This window comes from Salmo salar, chromosome ssa29 (assembly GCF_905237065.1).
Source record: "Salmo salar chromosome ssa29, Ssal_v3.1, whole genome shotgun sequence".
Taxonomy (NCBI): Eukaryota; Metazoa; Chordata; class Actinopteri; order Salmoniformes; family Salmonidae; genus Salmo; species Salmo salar.
Genome location: NC_059470.1, coordinates 25,441,218 through 25,463,520, shown reverse-complemented (window position 1 = coordinate 25,463,520; position 22,303 = coordinate 25,441,218). Strand labels below are relative to the sequence as shown.

General features: G+C 43.2%; 1 protein-coding gene across 3 annotated transcripts in view; it reads right to left on the bottom strand.

Annotated features, from left to right (window-relative positions):
• Position 1: 1 nt before the first annotated feature.
• Positions 2-22,303, bottom strand: part of LOC106590394 (high affinity cAMP-specific 3',5'-cyclic phosphodiesterase 7A) — a 29,992-nt gene continuing 7,690 nt past the window's right edge. The window contains exons 2-13 of one of the 3 annotated variants that reach the window (XM_014181368.2): positions 9,403-9,463; positions 7,856-7,888; positions 7,309-7,398; positions 4,438-4,625; positions 4,260-4,323; positions 3,776-3,972; positions 3,476-3,607; positions 2,484-2,575; positions 2,217-2,361; positions 1,994-2,090; positions 1,832-1,912; positions 2-1,723 (exon numbers count right to left, since the gene is read on the bottom strand). In XM_014181368.2, coding sequence (XP_014036843.1) covers positions 1,431-1,723; positions 1,832-1,912; positions 1,994-2,090; positions 2,217-2,361; positions 2,484-2,575; positions 3,476-3,607; positions 3,776-3,972; positions 4,260-4,323; positions 4,438-4,625; positions 7,309-7,398; positions 7,856-7,888; positions 9,403-9,463 — 1,473 coding nt within the window. In that variant the 3' untranslated portion in view covers positions 2-1,430. The remainder of the gene's footprint in view (positions 1,724-1,831; positions 1,913-1,993; positions 2,091-2,216; positions 2,362-2,483; positions 2,576-3,475; positions 3,608-3,775; positions 3,973-4,259; positions 4,324-4,437; positions 4,626-7,308; positions 7,399-7,855; positions 7,889-9,402; positions 9,464-22,303) is intronic. The other 2 variants (XM_014181369.2, XM_014181370.2) reach the window with 2 other exon arrangements.

The following is a 22,303-nucleotide window of genomic DNA, read 5'->3' as shown; positions in this document are numbered from 1 at the left end:
ATTTACATTTGTCAACTGTTTATTAATCAAAAACATAACTGCAACAGGCATGTATCAAAAGGTCAATACAGCAAAGCCTTTACAAAATGGCTTGATGAAGTCATCTTCCCCAAATGGTTGTTGCAAAAACATTGTAAACAGTTTATCAACAGTCTTACAGCAAAATTACAAATCAGCTAAAATAAAAAGCACCCGTTATTGTTCAAAACATCTGTGGCGTCTGTACAGAATCAGAAAACCACCTAAATTAGATGGAATGTTTCCATATAAAACAAGGATCGAGTTTACTCACAAGGCAAAGGAGATCAGAGAGTGCAAGCATACGATGCACTTAATGAGTAGTAGAAGCTGGTTTGGTCACTTAGCGTAGTTTGTGCATAGTTAAGGCATCGGTAGAGCAGTCCTCTAGGTTGCATGTGGCTATGATGATTAGAGACATTCAGAGAGAGAGTCCCATTCAGTAGAAGTAAACATGTTTACCAGGTAGCTAAACTACTACAGTCCAACCTATACCTCGGGATAGAGAATGGCAAAACCCTGAGCGAGTTGCATTGTGATGGAGTTTAGATGCGTGTGCTGTGACAGATCACCCATGCTCTACAGTCAGAGTCCACAATGCTTTTCATGTTGGTTCCATTCTACAATACCATTATGTCCCAAATTCTTTCAGAACAGAAGCGGTGTCCAACATTTCAGTCTTTTGAGAGTGCAAGGAGAAGAGGCATACAATGAACACCACCTGTGCTCTTTATGGCACCTGGTGATTGTCCGTCTGTCAGACGGAGGCTTTGTGCTCGACTTCAGCAGTGGGGCGATCGTTCAAACGCTAATGTTTCTTCGCATCTGTGCTTAGAAGGCATATCGCAGAACCAAAATGATTCATTTCAATTTGACAACAAAGACGTCTGTAAACAGTCTTCGTAGAGGCAGCAAAAGGACTGGGCTTGTCACTTTTTTACATGAGGAAGAAGATTCGTTATAAAAGCAACACACACCATGTAATTTCTGTGCAGTCTTTAGAGAGCCTCTTCTCAACACTCAATGCATTTCAAATTAGCATCCTGCAGAACTTGGTTTGAAAATGGCACTTCGACTAGAAAAGTGTATTCTTCAGTTACTGCCATTCCCTTAGATTCACTTGGCCACCAAAATAGTGTCAAATTAGTGAGGACAAATAAATAAAACAAGCTAATAAAAACAACAAATACAGCAGTAGCCAAATGAGGTATCTAGGTGTTTCTCCATGTCAAGGAAAGGAATTAAAAATTAAATAAAATCAGTGGTTTGTCAAAGACGGGACACAAAAGCAACAAACTTAAGGTTCAGGTGGGGTGGTGTTTGAAGTCCACACCCTGCCCCTCCCACCCTCTACCCAGTGTGTGGTGAGGCCAGGGGTTAAGGGTCGGGGTTGTAAGGGCAAACGTAGAGTGTCAGGACTCTTTGCTTCCCTGAGGTATTTCTTTGGAGTTGGTTGCTCCCGTGGCTGTTGCCGTGGTGTCGGCTGTGGGTTCCGCAGCCGAGGCAGACTCTGGTTCTGACTCGGTGGCGGAGGCAGGGCTGCTAGGTTCCAGCTCGTCGGGGCTCGACGGCCGCTCCTGCTGTACTAACCCACCCCAGCTGGCCTTGTTCAGCCCCAGGTGGCCCAGCATGGTCTGGGACAGACGCGTGTCAGAGAACCGACCCCACTCGGCAAACAGAGGCTCCACCACGTACGTCATGAAGCCTGGGGAAGGGAAGACAGGGAGACACAGGGTTAGAAAGGCAGGCCTAGAGCTTCTGGTTCTATCAATGGAATGTAGCTAGTATTTACCTAGAAGTCATCATAACTTACCAATCTGAATGTTTCCCATTGAGTTTCTCTGGCTATCACACAGTGGACTGACTTCAAGTTTGTGCTTCTTCTCAATGTCTCCTACAGAGGGAGAGACAACACACAGTGATCAGAAATCAACAGGATAGGTGAAGAGAGAATGAGAGATTAACAAGAGGCTACCTTGGTGAAAAAACTCTTGAGTCACTTTCTCGCTCCACTGTTTGCTCAGCTCCCAGGGTCTGCAGGGGTTGCAGATGTCCGCACACTTCAGAGCCATCTGCAAAGAGTTAGACAAAACAGCCAGTTAGACCCCACAGTTTCCAGCTGGTAAGAGCCAAAATGGCCAGTTCTACACAGTTTCCCAAGGCCCAACTCTAAGCATATGGCCCAGCTGGTAACTGACCTGGAGGATGAAGTGTCGGTGGCTGGCGTTGCTCAGGCACAGGTCATCCTGGTTCAGGTGTGTTCTGAACTTCCCCAGGTACTCATTCTGTCTGCTGATGTCCGTGGCCAGGATCAGAGAACCCAGCTGGCGCTCCATCTTCAGCCTGATGAGATCATGAGTTTAAATACATTTATACTACAACAACCAACTCATTACCTTGCTCTTTAACAACAGAGTAACATTTATTAATCAAACGCTTGGCACTGGAAAAAGAACTCGACTGACCCTTCCTCAGCAGGCAGGTGGGAGAACAGGCCAGTCTCTCTGAGCAGACCTACTGCAGACCTCCAGTGGTGGTTCTCCAGAACAGAGGAGTTCTACAGACCAGAGACAGATTTTGAGAATGCTGTCATCTTGAGCTACTTACTGCATTCAATCATGGCCGTCAACATTACATGGCCATCTAGCGATCTCCAGCCAGGTCTAAAGCTACAGGAGCTTGGATTGCTTTACGTTCTCCCCTCTAGAGCTTGGCCAACATGACAGCGTGGCGTGAGCCAGAGGGTTATACTACAAAGCCGGATCAAAAAGTTGCCCTAAATATTCTGATATAACATTTGATTTTTTAGGAAAGATGGGTTTGGGCTAATTGTTTCAACAAATGATATCTAAGATGAGCTTTTTATTATTAATCTTTATGCCCCTTTTTCCCCCTCCCCAATTTTGTGGTATCCAAGTGGTAGTTACAGCCTCGTCGCTGTAACTCCCCTCCAGCCTCGTGAGAGTTGAAGATGGAGAGCCATGCGTCCTCTGAAACACGACCCTGCCGAGCCGCACTGCTTCTTGACACACTGCTCGCATAACCCGGAAGCCAGCTGCACCAATGTGTCGGTGGAAATACCGTCCAACTGACAACAGCTTGCAGGTGCCTAGCCCGCCACAATGAGTTGCTAGAGCGCAATGAGACAAGAAAATACCGGCCGGCCAAACCCTCCCCTAACCCGGACGACGCTGGGCCAATTGTGCGCCACCTCGTGGGTCTCCCAGTCATGGCCGGCTGTGACGCAGCCTGAGATCGAACCAGTATGTAGTGACGCCTCAGCACTGCGATGTAGTGTCTTAGACCGCTGTGCCACTCAGGAGGCCCAAGTTTATCTTTTGAATTAACCAGAAAAATCAATGGTTAGCCAACTCAGTGATCCTGCTTTGTAGTATAACACTCTGGTCTAATATGGCTTCTAAAGTAGCTGTGGACTGCTCCAGCTATGGGCTCTCACCCTGTAGAGCTTGGCCAGGTAGTGGTTGGTCTTGATGAGGAAGGGCTGGTTGACTCCCGGGTGGTCCAGGTCATGAGTGGCAGCTGCTAGCAGGCCCAAGAGGATGTCACAGGACGTCAGGGACTTGGCCAGCTATGGAGAGACAGGGAATGTCAGCTCACTTTTCTCTGCTTCAGGAGCAAATGACTAGGCTTTAGCTCAGTGTGATAATGTTGTCAAAAGCCCAGTTCAACACCCAGAAAGCTACTTTTGAATACTTTCTGTACAACAGAAAACTAGCACTGTCAATCCGTCTGCTACCTTGGGTTCTCGCAGGTAGCAGTACATGGCCTGTGTGACGTCAGCAGCGTGCACAGCGTTATGGTAGGGGTTGAGGCTGTGGTAGTCCTCCTGCACCATGACCAGGAAGCGCCACAGCTTCACCATGTCCAGCTGAAACAGCTCCAGCAGACCATACTGGTTCAGGAGGTGGAAGGTCATCGTCACCAGGCTGTTTCCTGCATGGAGAGGGATGTGAGATTTAGTTTAAGAGCCGGTCAGGAATAGTGTTCAGGTGTGGGTAGTTGAGCATTGCAGTGAAAATCTATGGAGAATGACTTACGAGTCCCCACATCCCAGTTCTATACAGCTAAACAAACACCAGAGGGCATCATTGTCTATAAATGTCTGATGTGTTGAAAGCAGGCCTGTGCAGTCATGTCACACTCATTCTGTGAGGATGATGACATGACAAAAATGTAGGTAAATCTCTGGGAGTAAAGATGGACATCTGTTAGAAATATACCATTCGTTAATCTGTCGAAGAGGAAAATGTCGAAATTCCAGCTCCCGACCCGTTCCAGCATACACTGCAAGAGAAAAACACACGGAAATGTGTGTTAAGCCATGCACATAAACATGAATTGTGTATGCATACGAGTGCATGATTGGCTCAGAGCGTATGGTCTGTGTGAGCATCAGACCTTGGCCTGTCCAATGTAGTCCTCATCCAGGATGTGGAGGGGGTTGAGGTGGGTTGTTCCCCAGAGCAGACGGGACGAGTGCAGGTATCTCTGGAAGCTGAGCAGTCTGCGGAGCCGCCTACCAGACACGGGCCCAGCCGAGATGAAGCCAGGACCAGGGATAAGACTAGAGGTTGATTCTGAGCAGGCTGAAAACACATAAAGGTATGTTCAGAACATTGGAGTTGTTTAAAAACAGTGGTTCTCAAACATTTTGGGTCCAGGACTCTTTTTGTTATAGCAAATTCATCAGGGACCCCCTCATAACTCAGGTGATATAAAACCAGTATACAAAGAGTGTTACTTTGACCAGTGGTATAAAGTACTTAAGTAGTACTTTAAAGTATTTTTGTGGGTATCTGTACATTACCATTTAGATTTGACAACTTTTATTTCACTACATTCCTAAAGAAAAATGTACTTTTTACTCCATACCTTTTCCCCTGACAGCCAAAAGTACTAGTTACATGATGAATGTTTAGCAGGACAGGAACCTTGTCTAATTCACAGTTATCAGGAGAACATCCCTGGTCATCCTTCCTCTGAACTGGCGGACTCACTAATCACAAATGCTTCATTTGTAAATTATGTCCGAGTGTTGAAGTATGCCCCTGGCTATTCGTAAATTGAAAAAAAAAATGAAATGGTGCCGTCTGGTTTGCTTAATATAAGGAAGTTGAGATTATTTATACTTTTACTTCTGATACTTAAGTACATTTAAAACAAAATACTTTCAAGTAGTATTTTACTGGGTGACTCACTTTTACTTGAGTCATTTTCTTTTAAGGTGTCATTACTTTTACTCAAGTATGACAATTGGTTACTTTTTCCACCACTGACTATGACTTTGGCAGTGCATGGCCAGACAAACCTTCAGGCCCTGGGAAGGATCATTTTAAAGGCCCACCTCTTAGCAGAGAGAAAAATGTGCAGTTTTCAAGCGAATGTCCTGCAATTCTACACATTTTGTCATGAGACAGAACATGTTGCAGTTTTAAAGCTTAAAATTAGTGCATTGCCCCAAAAAATATTGAAAGAATTAAGTACCTTACTGTGACTGTTTTCAATGACAAAAATGGTAAGAAATAAACATACCTTCTTAGCGAAGTACAATTTCTCAAGCAAGAATTTAGCTAGGACTGTCTGGGAGTGGTGTGAGTGGGGAGGAGAAAACTGAACACTAGCTGTTGGCAGCAGTGGAGGCTGCTGAGGGAAGGACGGCTCAAAATAATGGCTTGAACGGAGCGAATGGAATGTTTGATACCATTCCACCTATTCCCACTCCAGCCATTACCACGAGCCCATCCTCCCCAATTAAGGTGCCACCAACCTCCTGTTTAGGAACTCTTTCTAATGTACCACCTATGATGTCACCAGGCAGGCCAAAACTCTAGCCCTCCAAAACGGATGAAATTTCAAGCAGTCTTTTCAAACCGGTCTTTCACTAAAAGAGCATCATAATTTTCAGTATTATTCCAACCTCAGTGTGGAAATATAACACAGGAAAAATCAATTTTGACTAAACTGGGCCTTTAAATTGAAAAATGTATGGCGTACAGTGGATACCAATATCCCTGTGAGCCTCCCAGGCCCATGTTACCAAGGGTTAAGAACATGAATTGTGGATTAATATTATATTACACCCTCAACTATTCCATAGATATATATTTTTTAATCTGTTAGTAATGGTCATAAAATGTTTGTCGTCAAAAACACAGATACGGCCGAGGACCACTTGCAGTACAAGGTTTACAACATCGTGGATAGAAATATGATGCATAGATTCAACAGTTTCCTGTTGTACAGAAAGAAACAGTAGAGGTCTATCTAATCATTTAGTAATGTACTCTGCTTGATAATCCCCAGGCACAAGAGTCTCAGACATCTGCTCCAAATCTTAAATCAGGAATGTTGCACAACAAATGTTTGGGTGGACTTATAATTGAGACTAAGGGCTATCCAAATGTCCAAAATGTGAATGAGAACACTGATGAATTGTGCCATGTTTCCCCCCCACGTAAGAATTTCACTGCAAGGTCTACACCTGTTGTATTCGGCGCACGTGACAAAAACTTTGATACCAATAAGAACATTGATGAAACCAATAAAAATGTAATCAATATGAAAGAAAGACGTGGCCAAATGATGTATATACACACTGCATTCCTGTGAGGTCACACTGGATTCAAGACTGGTCGACTATGAACACCACTGCCTGGACACACACTTACACTGCCTACACGTAGCCTACTGCCTGGACACACACACACACACGTCACAAGTCATGCTTTGTCAGTGGACACACACACACCCACCCCATGGCTGGAAAGACATGGTACAACTCAGGAAGCATGTCAGCATTCCGAGGAGGGCAATTACTTTTAAACCAGGAAGTGAACACACAGAACGTTTGTCAGGGAGAACTCCACTGGGCTGGGAGTCACTAACGTAGCAGGACTCACATTCAGGGTTGGAGGTCAATTTAAAACATTTAGGAGATTGACATTCAGTTCATGAATAGAAAGTTGTACAGCATTTCCTCTACAAGACTTTGTGACCAAATGAAATATCACCCCACTCTGCTCAGCCACATAAGGATTATTCAGGTTGACTTATTTATACAATGATGACGACTAATCAGTGTGTGAAATAAATAAGATATTCACCAACATCTGTCAGGTGTAGCAGATCTACTGAGTTAAGACAGGTAGCGCCCGCAGGGCTGTATCATCTATCTCTTAACTGATCAGTGAGGGTAACTAGAGAAAATTCACACCACTGCTACGCACTGAGGAAATACGTTTTTTTGTTTTCGTCATGGTTCATACTCACAGTGTAGGGTCCGGAAGTCAATGCACAGGTACGGATAGGAACCTCTTCCTTCTGGTTCAAATCCTACCTGACTTCTCACGCGAACATCTCCTAGAGGGAAGCAACACACACGTCCTCAAGAGTCATGGAACATACAGTGGAGAAAGAGCGCTCCCACACACACACACACAGGTCACCAACATGCTGTACTCACACACATGCACTCTCCCTCTCTCCAAAGGGCAGCAGCATGTAGACCACTAAGATAACTAGGAACAGCTGAGCATGCAATGCCAGGCAAGGCTACAGTAACACTAGTATTAGTAGTCAGACAGGCGCAGAGCAACCTACAGTAGAGTACAGTAGACAGGTTTGTGCTTCATACTCAGAGGCGAACACTGACTATTGCTATGGTACTATGGCACTGGTCCAGGCAACCCAGTCAATACTGGTCTCCTAGATGAGTCATTCAGCAGCACAGTCTGACAGGCTAATGCAGCTCTTCAGCACTGATTTGTACATCAGATCAGTCATTCAGTACAGTCTCACTCCCACCAGCTTTACTTACTTGGGAACAGCTGTTTGAATATAACACAAGCCCCTAGCAAAATAGCAAAACTGGGCATTACCATTAAAGAATGGTCACATACAACTTTCACAGATTTCATTTAAATATACAAAAAGGTATGTATGATGTACACAAACTCACACATGCATGCAATCACACATCCAAGTCATTTGGTGTCTGTATGTGAGCTGCACGTTTAAAATGTGTGATGAGATGTGGAGAGTCACGTTTCCCATTCTGTGTGCCAGCGGGCCTTGACGTCAGGGGAATATGGGTCAGACAGTTGATTTGCAATGTGCACTGACCTATACGCTATAATGCTTTTAAACACACTGTATGACAACATAAGTTACTATCACAGGCCCTGGAAAATAGCCTACATGTCCTGAACTGGGATGCTGCAGCACCTCTTACTATGAATTTTAATATCCACCAACTCCACAAAAACACATGCTCTCAAATGAGGCTAATACCAGAGCTAACCAGGGGAACGCTAGTAGCAGCAAATTGTTGTTACGTCATTAAGTAAAATGGTCATTTAGATTGTCTTCTTGAGATGATTGAACTACTGAAGGGATCAGTAATTGGTGTTTCATTATTTGTTTATTTTTTTTAATCTAAGTACAATTCTGTGGAAGTTTATTCAAAAATAGTTACATCAAACTATTTGCAGCACAAACCATCAGTTTCCACCGGACAGGAAGTGAGGTCAGTGACCTGGCCAGTTGTAGGTTATAAACAGGGCCCCAGAGTATTTCCTGGAAAACTCCTGGCCCTATGTATATCATCTCCCATGACAACAGAACAGGCATAAGGGTCTAATCTGTCTTGGTCTGGTCTGCTAGACTGACTGCTGGGTAGGCAGGGCTAAATCCAATTCAATAAACTATTATCTCCAAATGTTGCATGGCATTGCAGACAACAGAATATATACACATAACCAACAAGACAGGACAGACTGTTACAAACAACCACGGACATACTGGACTAAACCTAGCATCCACATAGAGGACCCAGAACATTCCACAGACCTATGGGCCCAGCATGACACAGAATTAAACCTCTCCCTCAGTAAATCTGCTCAAAATTCAGAGGCTTAATTCTGTGGACCAATGGCTGGCCTGGACGGCTGGCCTGGCCGGCTGGACGGACTCAGACATGACTTAAACCTTATGTGATGGAGAGATTATCAAAGAGCTTAGACGAGTGAGTCCCTCTGCATCCATCTCTCAGTCTGCCTGAATTCCTCCATCCCTTTCTAAAATGTATTTATCCCTTTTACGTTGTTACTTAAGCCATTATATAATGTGACAAGAAAAATAACAATATTTCAACCCTTTCCTTGATGTGCAATCTAAAGGCCTGATGCCTGTTCATTCTGAATGTGGGGACAGTACTTACAGTTGCTAGTATTGAAATGCTAATTGTGCTACAACAAAATGGCTGTTTGTGCTGCTGAGTGAGTGTGGGTGGGTGGGGACAGTACTTACAGTAACTAGCATAACGCTAGCTGGTGTGTACTGTATGTGACAGGGGGCAGTACTTACCAAGCATACGAATGTACAGAGCAGTCTGATCTGAGCTGTCATACGAGATGGCCCCTCGTCTCTGAAGGAGAGGAAAGACAAAAAAAAAATACATTTATGTTTCCAAAACATTGGCAAATCAGAAGAGCACCAGAGAAATATGCAGCGATGTTATACACTTGAATAATACTGGTGGTGCTGGCCTTCGTCTACTAACGTCATCTGGGTTCAACCATCCATTTCATTCCGCTGAGGACTGTTAGGCTGCTGAACGGTTGGGTTCAACTGATAGACTTTTCACACAGGCTCACAAGGTGCGTCATCTTTGTGATGGTACACACACACACACACACACACACAAACCCATCTATTTATCAGCTAGTGTGAGAAACATGCATGCTGAATAAGCACACGCAAACACTCACACGGAGCATGTGCGAGCGCGTGTGTACACATGACATATGCACGGTGCGTGTAGTGGGATATATGGTGTGGGATATATGGTGTGGGATATATGTGTGGGATATATGTGTGGGAAGCTCTGTACTACATGTAGGGGGAACATGCTGCTCCTGACAGCCTGGGATGAGATGTCCATCTGGTAAAACCTAAGAGTTAATCACACCTCATTTCCCCAGTAATAGGCTCCTTGTTACCGTGACGATAGAGCAAAGCTGCTTGCTGATTAGGACAGCAGCGGACAACACTCCCAACAACACTCTTGGCTTACCAAGCACGCAAGACAGAAAGAGGGAGGGGGGGGGACAGTGGCAGCGAGACAACCACACGGAAAAAGAGAAAGTTAGGCAAACCCACTAACCAACAGACCAGGCATTCCTTCTGGCTGGTACTGAGAGGGCAAGAGTATTCATACAGCCCAGAGGGAGGGCAGGAGTATTCATACAGCCCAGAGGGAGGGCAGGAGTATTCATACAGCCCAGAGGGAGGGCAGGAGTATTCATACAGCCCAGAGGGAGGGCAGGAGTATTCATACAGCCCAGAGGGAGGGCAAGAGTATTCATACAGCCCAGAGGGAGGGCAAGAGTATTCATACAGCCCAGAGGGAGGGCAAGAGTATTCATACAGCCCAGAGGGAGGGCAGGAGTATTCATACAGCCCAGAGGGAGGGCAGGAGTATTCATACAGCCCAGAGGGAGGGCAGGAGTATTCATACAGCCCAGAGGGAGGGCAAGAGTATTCATACAGCCCAGAGGGAGGGCAAGAGTATTCATACAGCCCAGAGGGAGGGCAAGAGTATTCATACAGCCCAGAGGGGAGGGCAGGAGTATTCATACAGCCCAGAGGGAGGGCAGGAGTATTCATACAGCCCAGAGGGAGGGCAAGAGTATTCATACAGCCCAGAGGGAGGGCAAGAGTATTCATACAGCCCAGAGGGAGGGCAGGAGTATTCATACAGCCCAGAGGGAGGGCAGGAGTATTCATACAGCCCAGAGGGAGGGCAGGAGTATTCATACAGCCCAGAGGGAGGGCAGGAGTATTCATACAGCCCAGAGGGAGGGCAGGAGTATTCATACAGCCCAGAGGGAGGGCAAGAGTATTCATACAGCCCAGAGGGAGGGCAAGAGTATTCATACAGCCCAGAGGGAGGGCAGGAGTATTCATACAGCCCAGAGGGAGGGCAGGAGTATTCATACAGCCCAGAGGGAGGGCAAGAGTATTCATACAGCCCAGAGGGAGGGCAAGAGTATTCATACAGCCCAGAGGGAGGGCAGGAGTATTCATACAGCCCAGAGGGAGGGCAAGAGTATTCATACAGCCCAGAGGGAGGGCAAGAGTATTCATACAGCCCAGAGGGAGGGCAAGAGTATTCATACAGCCCAGAGGGAGGGCAAGAGTATTCATACAGCCCAGAGGGAGGGCAAGAGTATTCATACAGCCCAGAGGGAGGGCAAGAGTATTCATACAGCCCAGAGGGAGGGCAAGAGTATTCATACAGCCCAGAGGGAGGGCAAGAGTATTCATACAGCCCAGAGGGAGGGCAAGAGTATTCATACAGCCAAGTCAAACATGGTTTAAAAAATGCACACAATTGTAGACCTAGGACAATACTAGAGAGCGAGAGAGAGATAGATATATATACCCCTAGTAGGTGTACACTGGTGCCTGGCCCTAATCAGAAGGTTGCAGTAACAGAGGATCTAACCAGGGGATATCCTCAACCTGCTGTCATCCACAGACAGATGCTCAGGCCTGTACACGGCCTTGGCTCACCTCCCCTTGCGCCACACACACGATCCAGAGGGGAGGGTGGTGTCTCCAGAGCTAGTTTCCCCACAGGACTCCCCCTCCCCCACCCTCCCTGGGCTGAGCTTGCCTTGGCTCTCCCAGGCTCTCCTCCCCTCCAGCCAGGGTGTCCCCAGATGGCACATCACTCAGGCCCGTGACGTCAATCGGCTCAGCCTCATTTGCATTCATGATACTTTACCCATTTTCATTCCCTCACTCCGTTTATTTCTCTCCCTTGCATCCCCTCTGAGCTCCACTCTCGAATGAAAAACAAAACGCTTTGAAGCCATATTCTCACAGTGTAGAGGCCATGAAAACATACATTTATTGATGCTTACGGGTGTCAACTGAAGGTGACAGAGTTATTAACAAAATGTCTAACAGGTTGTTATGGCCTAGTCCCATTGGGATTGATCACATCTGAACAGTCCAGAGGTCTGGTGACCAGTTTAACAACCACTGTCTCGCACACCCGTCCAACTGTAACCACTTAGAAACCCAGATAAGGATCAGGGTTTGTCGCCACAGACACCCTCTCTGGGTGTGTCCATCTCCCTCTGACCCCAAGTGTCCTCTAATTCTAAGCTCCCATGACGGCGACGGCCAATCCAAGATAATATTTGACCGGCTTGCAAACAGGCATGTGGTGCAGTATTTTACTGTCAACACGCCGCTGTGTTTACACACAGCACCGCCGCTTAGCGTGAGTAATATCCCCCCTGTGTGCGTGGGGATAAACAGACAGGCATAACCATAAGCAGAAAGACCCTAAACTACTGCATATAACCTTTTCAAATCACAGACCCCCCCCCCTTAGCTGACAGCTATTGCTGGCGTGTCTGATCTGGCCTGTACCGTCACTCATCACTTCAGTGTCAGTTACCAGCCAACGGGCAGGATTACCAGGTCCCCCTCAGGCCAGGGTCAGGCAACTTCTCCAAGATAGTCCAGTGACCTCTGACCTGAGGCATCAACCTCGGACCATGTGAAAGGAAAGGGGGATACCTAGTCAGTTGCCCAACAATGCATTCAACTAAAATGAGTCTTCCACATTTAACCCAACCCCTCTGAATCAGAGGTGTAGAGGGCTGCCTGTGAAACCAGAGGTCAGCTTAGTGTCTGTAGTTTGTTCAGTTTTACACAAGTAAATGACAAACCAACAAAAGGTGTGTCCTAAACGTACCTTTTGTCTGAGAGAAGAGTTTAAAACAAAACGTTTTTAGGTGGAATGCAAGTGGAACACATCTAGACATTGAGGTGATCATGTGTAGCCTAGTTGACACTACTGTAGGTGTACTTACATCTAAACCCAACCAGACAGCTCTACACAGCTAACCCTGTGAATGATCACTGATGCCAAGTCTAGCAGCTCCAGGCCTTTAAAGTGGTGTTAAGTAGAGCCTGGTCAAAGCTCATCCACCCACACTTCCCTGTTTTAGCCCCAGGGCAGTGTCACTTAAAATGTATGCCAAACAAAAACCATTGATTTCAAAGTTGAACAAACCATACAACTCATGAACAAGTACTACTTTTAACAATTTACACTGACGATTTTACAACACATTTACTGGAAGAGCTGTGCAGATGCAACATTTGGTAACATCATTTCTGTAAAATCTTGTGTCCATGCATTCCAGAAACTCTTAAAATATCTGTTCCAAATGAAGATTCAATGATGTTTGCAGAAATAATGGTGTGTCAGCTATTACGTACACACCGACTTTGAAAAACCTCTTTTGGTTATTGAAATAGAGTAAGTGAAGTGATTTACACCCGTTAACTGAATTTAATCATGGGTCCCTGATCTGTACTACACAGAAATGCATAATTATGGATATGAATGTCATTAGCGTCATGGTGATGGATCATAAATAGGTAAACAAAAAAGGTATAAATATGCAAGATCCTCTTCTGCATATTTGGGTATCATTCTCCACACTGGATAATTGTTTTAATGAACTCTGTCCCCAAACAAGACCAAATTTGGGTTATCCGGACCGGAAACAAATCTGAACCAATCATAGTCGTCTATGTTTCACAAGTTTGGACAACAAAGTACAGCACATTAGTGTACTCAACTTGTGTGCTCTGTACACTACTCTGAGCTGTACTGTCCAAACTTGTAAACCAAACTGTGGTTTGTGACTACTACGATTTCCCATTGTAGCCAATTCAAATGCAGAAATTCCGTTACCCATTTTCTTTAACCAGAATTTGTTTTATTCACTTAATTTATAAACAAAATTGATATCAGTAAAAACACTAACTAATTGAAAACTCTACCTTTCCTTGTCCGATTTCAAAAGGGCTTTACGGTGAAAGCATAGCATTAGACCCAATTTAATATGCTCCTATAAACTTCACTTGTGCTCATTTTACATTGAAATGACCCCCAGCGATAAAACTATGCTTCCTTGCGCTGTCAGTGGTAAAAACACTGGGTGCTAGCTGAGGACAGACTATAGACAGCATAAAAACACTGGGTGCTAGCTAGGGCTGGGTGATATCGAATTAATGTTTTAGCACGATGTTCCAAGAATCGAGGTTGTCTTTTTAGTCTCATCCCAGTCGCTCCTTCGGTGCACCTTTCCACTCGCACACCAAGCCCCTCCCCCTGGCACTCACAACGACAAAAGATCATCTTCCTCTCTGACAACAAGCAGTTTCAACTCGCTATTTGCGTTTATGGTTTGGTCCAACATATAAAAAAGGCCAGCATCCCAGAGACACCTCTTCACTGTTGACATTGAGACTGGTGTTTTGTGGGTACTATTTAATGAAGCTGCCAGTTTCTCAAACTACACACTAAAAATGTACTCGTCCTCTTGCTCAGTAGTGCACCGGGGCCTCCCACTCCTCTTTCTATTCTGGTTAGAGACAGTTTGTGCTGTTCTGTGAAGGGAGAAGTACACAGCGTTGTACGAGATCTTCAGTTTCTTACATTGACTAGCCAACATTTCTCAGAACAAGAAAAGACTGAAGAGTTTCAAAAGAAAGGTCTTTGTTTATGGCCATTTAGAGCTTGTAATCGAACCCACAAATACTGATGCTCTGATTAAAGAAGCAATAAAACTGGCCTTCTTTAGACTAGTTGAGTATCTGGAGCAACAGTTTTCAGCTGTGCTAACAATTGCAAAAGGGTTTACTAATGATCAATAAGCCTTTTAAAATAATAAACTCAGATTAGCTAACACAATGTGCCATTGGAACACAGGAGTGATGGTTGCTGATAATGGGCCTCTGTACACCTAAGTACATATTCCATTAACCTCTATGGGCTAGGTGGGACGCCCACCTACTCAACAGCCAGTGTAATCCCGTGGCGCGATATTCAAATACCTTAGAAATGCTATTACTTCAATTTCTCAAACATATGACTATTTTACACCATTTTAAAGACAAGACACTCGTTAATCTAACCACACTGTCCAATTTCAAAAAGGCTTCACAACGAAAGAAAAACATTAGATTATGTCAACATTAGATTATGTCAGCAGAGTACCCAGCCAGAAATAATCAGACACCCATTTTTCAAGCTAGCATATAATGTCACATAAACCCAAACCACAGCTAAATGCAGCACTAACCTTTGATGATCTTCATCAGATGACACCCCTAGGACATTATGTTATACAATACATGCATGTTTTGTTCAATCAAGTTCATATTTATATCAAAAACCAGCTTTTAACATTAGCATGTGACTAGCATTCCCACCGAACACTTCCGGGGAATTTACTAAATTACTCACGATAAACGTTCACAAAAAACATAACAATTATTTTAAGAATTATAGATACAGAACTCCTCTATGCACTCGCCATGTCCGATTTTAAAATAGCTTTTCGGTGAAAGCACATTTTGCAATATTCTAAGTAGATAGCCCAGCCATCACAGGCTAGCTATTTTGACACCAACCAAGTTTGGCACTCAAACTCCGATTTACTATTAGAAAAGTTTGATTACCTTTGGTGTTCTTCGTCAGAATGCACTCCCAGGACTTCTACTTCAATAACAAATGTTGGTTTGGTCCCAAATAATCCATAGTTATATCCAAATAGCGGCGTTTTGTTCGTGCGTTCAAGACACTATCTGAAGGGTAAATAAGGGTCACGCGCCCGACGCGTTTTGTGACAAAGAAAAATCTAAATATTCCATTACCGTACTTCGAAGCATGTCAACCGCTGTTTAAAATCAATTTTTATGCAATTTTTCTCGTAAAAAAGCGATAATATTCCGACCGGGAAAGCGTGTTTACGTTCAAAGAGAGAGAAAATAAAAACATCTCGTGCACGAGCCCCAGTCTGATGGTCCTCTGACAGGCCACTATCCAAACGCGCTAATGTGTTTCAGCCAGGGGCTGCCTCGATGTCATTCAGCTTTTTCCCGGGTTCTGAGAGCCTATGGGAGCCGTAGGAAGTGTCACGTTACAGCAAAGATCCTCAGTCTTCAATAAACAGAGCCAAGATGAACAAGAACTTGTCAGACAGGCCACTTCCTGTAAGGAATCTTCTCAGGTTTTTGCCTGCCATATGAGTTCTGTTATACTCACAGACACCATGCAAACAGTTTTAGAAACTTTAGGGTGTTTTCTATCCAAAGCCAATAATTATATGCATATTCTAGTTACTGGGCAGGAGTAGTAACCAGATTAAATCGGGTACGTTTTTTATCCGGCCGTGCAAATACTGCCCCCTATCCCCAACAGATTAAATATCAGCCGTTGCCAGCTACAATATTAACAATGTATGTGATCAATTTGATGTCATTTTAAATGGACAAAAAAAGTGTTTTTCTATCAAAAACAAGGACATTCCTAAGTGACCCCAAACTTTTGAACGGTAATGCATTTCACTGTACAGCCTTACCTATGGATTGTGGATCAATCACATGGGGTATCAGTCTACTCAGTGACACCGAGAACATTAGCGTCGTAGCTCTTATTGCAGGACTCTGAAACTGAATTGAGGCACATTTATTGTCAACCTATGTGTATTGAACACTATTCCTGAGGAAAAACAATACTGTGTGGATGTCGGAGTATGATAACGCAGAGGACGTTAGGAATTTTTTTTATTTGGTATTGAGTAGACTGTTAGCCCATTTCATTGACCCCCAATCCTTAGGTAATGCTGTACAGTGCATTATGAATAATAGGCTGACTGCGGAGGGGATTTCAGTCACGCGATAAGAGCTACAACGCTAATATTTGCGTAAACTCTTCACAGTTGTGTTCTGTGGGTGTCACCAAGTAGACTGATACCCCATTTCATTGCGTCACATTCCAACCTTGTTTAACATTATCTAGTCTAAATATGGCATGATTCCACCAATTGTAACCTTCTGCGTCACCTTTAAAAAAGAGGTACTTTTATTTTGAAGGCAAACCACAAATTCCACAATTGTGCCCAAACCTTATTGTGGCTAGCTTCACAACATAACCCGGTCAGGTCGACCCTCACTAGCCAGATGAAGCTAGCTGGCTGCTTATAACGTTAACCCTGTTGCCCATAGCTAAGTAGCTGGCAAGCTATTTATTGTCATGAACTGAATTTCAATAGGTGAACAACAATACTTACAAGGATTCCTAAATCATTGCTAAGAATAGTTTAACTTCTTTGGGGTAGGGGGCAGTATTTTGACGTCCGGATGAAAAGCGTGCCTGTAGTAAACTGCCTGCTACTCAGGCCCAGAAGCTAAGATAAGCATATTATTAGTAGATTTGGATAGAAAACACTCTGACGTTTCTAAAACTGTTTGAATGATGTCTGTGTATAACAGAACTCATATGGCAGGCAAAAACCTGAGAAAAAAAAAATCCAACCAGGAAGTGTGGAAATGTGAGGTTTGTAGTATTTCAAGTGATTGCCTATCTAATACAGTGTCTGTGGGGTTATTTTGCACTTCCTAAGTTTTCCACTAGATGTCAACAGTCTTTAGAACATTGTTTCATGCTTCTACTGTGAATGGGGAGAGAATATGAGCATATGGAGTCAGATGACTGAGAAAATGACATGAGCTCAATCACGCGCGCTCCCGTGAGTTAGGCGTGTTCCTTTTCATTTCTGAAGACAAAGGAATCGTCTGGTTGGAATATATTTTTATATATGATAAAAACATCCTAAAGATTGATTCTATACATCGTTTGACATGTTTCTACGAAGTGTAATAGAACTTTTTTGACTTTGAACTTACTGCGCGAGCACAGTGCATTTGGATTACTCGACTGAACGCGCGAACAAAAAGGAGGTATTTCGACATAAATATGGACTTTATCGAAACAAAAAACATTATTGTGGAACTGCATTCCGATGAAGAGCAAAGGTAAGTGAATATTTATAATGTTATTTGTGACTTCTGTTGACTCCAAAATGGCGGGTATCTGTATGGCTTGTTTTGATGTCTGAGCGCTGTACTCAGAATATTGCAATGTTTGCTTTCGCCGTAAAGCTTTTTTGAAAGACACAGCGGTTGCATTAAGGAGAAATGTATCTATAATTCTGTGCATAACACTTGTATCAAAGTCTGTGATTATTTCTGTAAATTGATGTGCTCATTCACCGGTAGTTTTGGAGGCAAAACATTTCTGAACATTTACACGCCAACGTAAAATGGGGTTTTTGGATATAAATATGAACTTTATCGAGCAAAACATACATGTATTGTGTAACATGAAATCCTATGAGTGCCATCTGATGAAGATCAAAGGTTAGTGATTCATTTAAGCTGTATTTCTGTTTTTTGTGACGCCTCTCCTTGCTTGGAAAATGGCTGTGTGGTTTTTGTCTAGGTGCTGTCCTAAGAATCTAGTGCTATGCTTTCGCCGTAAAGCCTTCCTGAATCGGACAATGTGGTTGGATTAATGAGAAGATTATCTTTAAAATGTAAAATACTTGTATGTGTGACAAATTTGAATTATGAGATTTGTTGTTTTGAATTTGGCGCTCTGCTATTTCGCAGGCTGTTGGCGAGGTGGAACGCTACCGTCCCACATACCCCAGAGAGGTTAAATGATTGCAGTTTCTACTGGTCATTTTTTCAGGTTGGTTGTATTGGTGCTAGCTAGGTACCAAGCTAAAGCTAGCTACCCCAGAAGTTGTGGTCGAACAAATAATGCTTTATTACCAACGCGGTATTGTAAACACATTGTTCGTGGTCGGTGTTTGCAGAATTGTTTTGTACAGCTTTGACAGTGCTACTCATACTAGTGGCTGTGATTGGCTTGCACGTGCAAATTCAGAACACACAACATTCTATAATAGAACAGTGTTACTTGACGTGTCAAATTAAAAGCTTATAACGTGTCAGTGTTATTTGACGTGCATCTTTTTTGACACGCAAAGACCCAAACAGCGTGCCATAGTATGTCGTGAAGCTAATAGCAGTGACGCAATTACTGTGGAACTCCGGTAGGGCAACATTGAACAATAGCGCACATGGTAACGTTAGTGTGTACCGATGCTCGACCAGTCGCGAAAGCCAACATCACCAACGACAGAGAACGTTTGATTGTCAAGGGCAATGAATTCCATTATATTGGCATTAATGGATTTCGCCTTTGAGTTGTCGCACTGATATTCTTACTCTTTCCACACAGCAGACATTGTGGGCAAGGTTAGGAATGCCGTGTTGCAGATGTAGCGCAAACGTGGCGTCATTAAGGTATGCACGTCTGCTTTGCACATCAGCATTAAACTAGACATCGGGCCGATATCAATGTTGGCATTTTTAGCTAATGTCGTCCAATTCCAATATGTTCACCGATATACCATGCATCCCTACATATCCAAACCAGAAGCCATGGATTACAGACAACATCTGCACCGAGCTAAAGCTGCCGCTTTTAAGGAGCGGGTCAAAAAAGTCTGCATACGCCCTCCAACGAACCATCAAACAGGGAAAGCGTCACAGGACCAAGATAGTCCTATTACACAAGCTCTGACGATCATTGGATGTGGCAGGGCTTGCAAACAATCATGAATTACAAAAGGGAAAACAAGCCACGAGGTGCCCAGTGGCGCGAGCCTATTAGACGAGCTAAATAACTTCTAAAAAAAGTCGATTATTCGGACAATTTTTTTTTATTTGTAATAATGACAATTACAACAATACTGAATGAACACTTATTTTAACTTAATATAATACATCAATAAAATCAATTTAGCCTCAAATAAATAATGAAACATGTTCAATTTGGTTTAAATAATGCAAAAACAAAGTGTATGAGAAGAAAGTAAAAGTGCAATATGTGCCATCTAAAAAAGCTAACATTTAAGTTCCTTGCTCAGAACATATGAAAGCTGGTGGTTCCTTTTAACATGAGTCTTCAATATTCCCAGGTAAGAAGTTTTAGGTTGTAGTTATTATAGGACTATTTCGCTCTATACAATTTGTATTTCATATACCTTTGACTATTGGATGTTCTTATAGGCACTTTAGTATTGCCAGTGTAACAGTATAGCTTCTGTCCCTCTCCTCGCCCCTACTGGGCTCGCACCAGGAACACATCGACAACAGCCACCCTCGAGGCAGCGTTACCCATGCAGAGCAAGGGGAACAACTACTCCAAGTCTCAGAACGAGTGACGTTTGAAACGCTATTAGCGCACATCCCGCTAACTAGCTAGCCATTTCACACCAGCCTAATCTCGGGAGTTGATAGGTTTGAAGTCATAAACAGCACAATGCTTGAAGCATTGCGAAGAGTTGCTGGCAAACGCACAAAAGTGCTGTTTGAATGAATGCTTACAAGCCTGCTGGTGCCTACCCATCGCTCAGTCAGACTGCTCTATCAAATCATAGACTTAATTATAACATAATAACACACAGAAATACGAGCCTTTGGTCATTAAAATGGTTGAATCCGGAAACTATCATTTCGAAAACAAAACGTTTATTCTTTCAGTGAAATACGGAACCGTTCCGCATTTTATCTAACAGATGGCATCCCTAAGTCTAAATATTGCTGTTACATTGTACAGCCTTCAATGTTATGTCATAATTAATTACGGCTTTTGTTAGGAATAAATGGACTTCACAGTTCGCAATGAGCCAGGCGGCCCAAACTGCTTCATATACCCTGACTGCTTGCACGGAACGCAAGAGAAGTGACATAACTCCCCTAGTTATAAGAAATTCATGTTAGCAGGCAATATTAACTAAATATGCAGGTTTAAAAATATATACTTGTGTATTGATTTTAAAGAAAGGCATTAATGTTTATGGTTAGGTACATTGGTGCAACGACAGTGCTTTTTTCGCAAATGCGCTTGTTAAAATCATCACCCATTGGTCGAAGTAGGCTGTGATTCAATGAGAAATTAACAGGCACCGCATCGATTACATGCAACGCAGGACACGCTAGATAAACTAGTAATATCAACCATGTGTAGTTAATTAGTGATTATGTTAAGAATGATTGTTTTTTTTATAATAAGTTTAATGCTAGCTAGCAACTTACCTTGGCTTCTTGCTGCCCTCGCGTAACAGGTAGTCAGCCTGCCACGCAGGCTCCTCGTGGAGTGCAATATAAGGCAGGTGGTTAGAGCGTTGGACTAGTAACTGGAAGGTTGCAAAAACGAATCCCCGAGCTGACAAGGTAAAAATCTGTCGCTCTGCCCCTGAACAAGGCAGTTAACCCACCGTTCCTAGGCCGTCATTGAAAATAAGAACGTGTTCTTAACCGACTTGCCTAGTTAAAGAAAATATAAAAATAGTCTGCAAATCCGTGTCCAAAAATACCAATTATGAAAACTTGACATTCCGATTAGTCGGTCGACCTCTAGTTTTTACTTTACCTTATATAAACGGTATTTCAATGTCTGGTTTGTTAAATGTGATAAACCGTGTGTAATGTCCATTTTTTTTATTTAATCCTCTACTTGAGTTCACTCACCACATAGAACTAGCCCCGCCACTCAAAGCGCATTTGTTGTTGCTCGACCACTAAAAACTTGCATTCAGTCTGCATGGTCAATGCAACATATGCAACAATGTTGATAAGTAGAAACCACATCCTTTGTTTCTTAATACAAGTTGTGGCAAAATTGTGTTAGCTGCTAATGTTAAATTGATAGCTAGCTAATAAAAAGTACTGAGTCAGAACAAACGTAGCTAGCTATACAGCCCGATACAAGTGTTGGTGTAGGCTTAAAATCAGCATGTTTGTGCAACAGTAACTTTTAAACCAAAAGATGGTTAGGCGATGCATGAATATGTTAGCTACATGAAATAACTAAGAGAAAACATTTAATGTAGCCACAGATCATAAGGTCCCCTAGGAAACACTGACCGACACTGTAACTCCTCCCTGGCATTTTCATTCATTGTCCTGTCAAACACGTATTCAAAGTGCCCACTATTATAATCTAACTATAGAATTATAATCATTCTATTTCCATGATTCCAACAGTTCACCCAAGTGTTTTATGATTTGACTTGTGATTTAGATCAATTGTAACATTTCGTTAAAAATAAGGTCTAGATTGTTTGCCAATATCATGCAGCCCGATAAACAGTATAAACCAATCAGAATGGAGACAGACCCATTGCAATCACTTAGAATGTATGTATTGCCACCCTAGGGTCACACTACTCATTGTATTATTCAAATACATAAAATAACGTAATAAATTTAAAAGAAAATTGTGATATGATACTTTAGCCGATATCACCCA